General features: G+C 39.6%; 1 protein-coding gene across 1 annotated transcript in view; it reads left to right on the top strand.

Moving 5' to 3' along the window:
* Positions 1-643: 643 nt before the first annotated feature.
* Positions 644-1,601, top strand: part of LOC138015875 (BAG family molecular chaperone regulator 1-like) — an 8,560-nt gene continuing 7,602 nt past the window's right edge. Inside the window, exons 1-2 of the mRNA XM_068863005.1 lie at positions 644-668; positions 987-1,069. Coding sequence (XP_068719106.1) covers positions 644-668; positions 987-1,069 — 108 coding nt within the window. The remainder of the gene's footprint in view (positions 669-986; positions 1,070-1,601) is intronic.

Here is a 1,601-nt window from a genome sequence, read left to right as displayed (position 1 = left end):
AAAATTGATGTTTTTAAATGAGTTTCAAGTAGGTCATTAATCGCTCGTTGCTTTGAAGGATAAAAGTGGTTGACTTAATACAAAATTGATGCCTTTTAACAATTTTCACAGCAGGTCATGAATCGCCTCGTGATTTTTATATCTTTGCAATACATTTTCATGGTAAATTTTTGTTTTTTCTTTGTTACTTCAGTTATGCCCACAAGAACCCTCTGGAAATATTTCCCTATGGTAACCCCCCCCGCCCGCCCTGGAAACTTAGGCAAATTGACCCCCCCCTCCCCCTGGAAACTCCGATCCCTTCCGTGGGGGGGTATTGATATTTTCTGGAACCACACATTGAAATTTAATATTGAGAAACATTTTGATAATCATTAGCTCAAAAAGACCTTATAAATGACTACAAAGCTGTATGGTTGGTTCGGGTTAGGGTTAGGGTAGGGTTAACTGTAAATGACAGTTGTATGTAAGTCGAATAGTTGCCTCAGAAGAAGTTGGTAAAAAAAACGGTTTCGTCGTTCCTTATGAAGTTGTTTCTTGCTGCTTCCAACTGAAAGAAATAACAAAATTTGAAAGTGAGTGAAGGATATTTATGCAAACCAACGTGGTGCGTAGTGTGTCGACCGAACGTGTCAGGTAGATGATGTCCACACCTACTAAGGCGTCTGGTAGGTGTGTCAGCCAACGCGTCGGTATTGTGTTGGTGGTGTGTCGACCGACGCGTTGGCCAACATGTTGGCCAACGCGTTGGTGGGATCACATTCTTAACTTTTACCAATAAGTGTATAGTACAAAAGTGCTGCTTAAAAAGGTGATAGAGATTGAGTTCAATATCGTTTAAACCCAAAAACTTCTGCTGGTCTCTTTGATTTAACTTGAATACATGTATTTTAAAACTGGACTGAGAAAGAGTCCCCTCTCCCAATGACAGAATACATGCATTCAAGTATGTTTAGTGCAAATGAGTTAAGTTTTCTGTGTTTTAGGGCAGTCTTTAACAGACTTACCTCAGCCATTAAAATTGCTTGGAGTGAAGAAGGGCAGTAGGATAATGTTACTTGGCAAAAAGGTCAGACTGACGTACATTTAAAGTGCATTTGAAAATCTTGAGATTCTACAGTTTATTATTATGTTTACATGTATGTGTACATGTAGTTCGCTGGTTCCGATTGAATTTGGAAGGTACATTAAATACAGCATACAGCGTTCAATTAACCACTACCCAGGCAATTATTACTTCCTACAAAAGCAGAGGGTGCCATGGATGCTCTGGATCTTGCAGTACAGGTTTCCAGTCCTGGCCGGGGACATTGTGATGTGTTCTTGGGCAAACAATTAATTTTACTCTAACAATGTCTCAGCTCCACTCCAGTCTCCCTCTGACATTACTACCATAATTTGAATTAATGCTGGGGTAATCCTTTGATGGACTAGCATCCCGTAAAGGGAGGAGTAAAAATAGTCGCTACTTAATTGTATTGCAGAAAGCGGACTGAGCTCTGTTGGTTTAGACCACTTGGTCTACTAGAGACTTCACCTTTGCAGTGATAAGTTGCATTTATAACACAAAAGTATCAATCAAACTAATATAATAGATCCAG

Source organism: Montipora capricornis, chromosome 1 (genome assembly GCF_036669925.1).
Source record: "Montipora capricornis isolate CH-2021 chromosome 1, ASM3666992v2, whole genome shotgun sequence".
Lineage (NCBI taxonomy): Eukaryota > Metazoa > Cnidaria > Anthozoa > Scleractinia > Acroporidae > Montipora > Montipora capricornis.
Note: the sequence above shows the minus strand (reverse complement) of the source record. Positions and strands in the feature narration are given on the sequence as shown.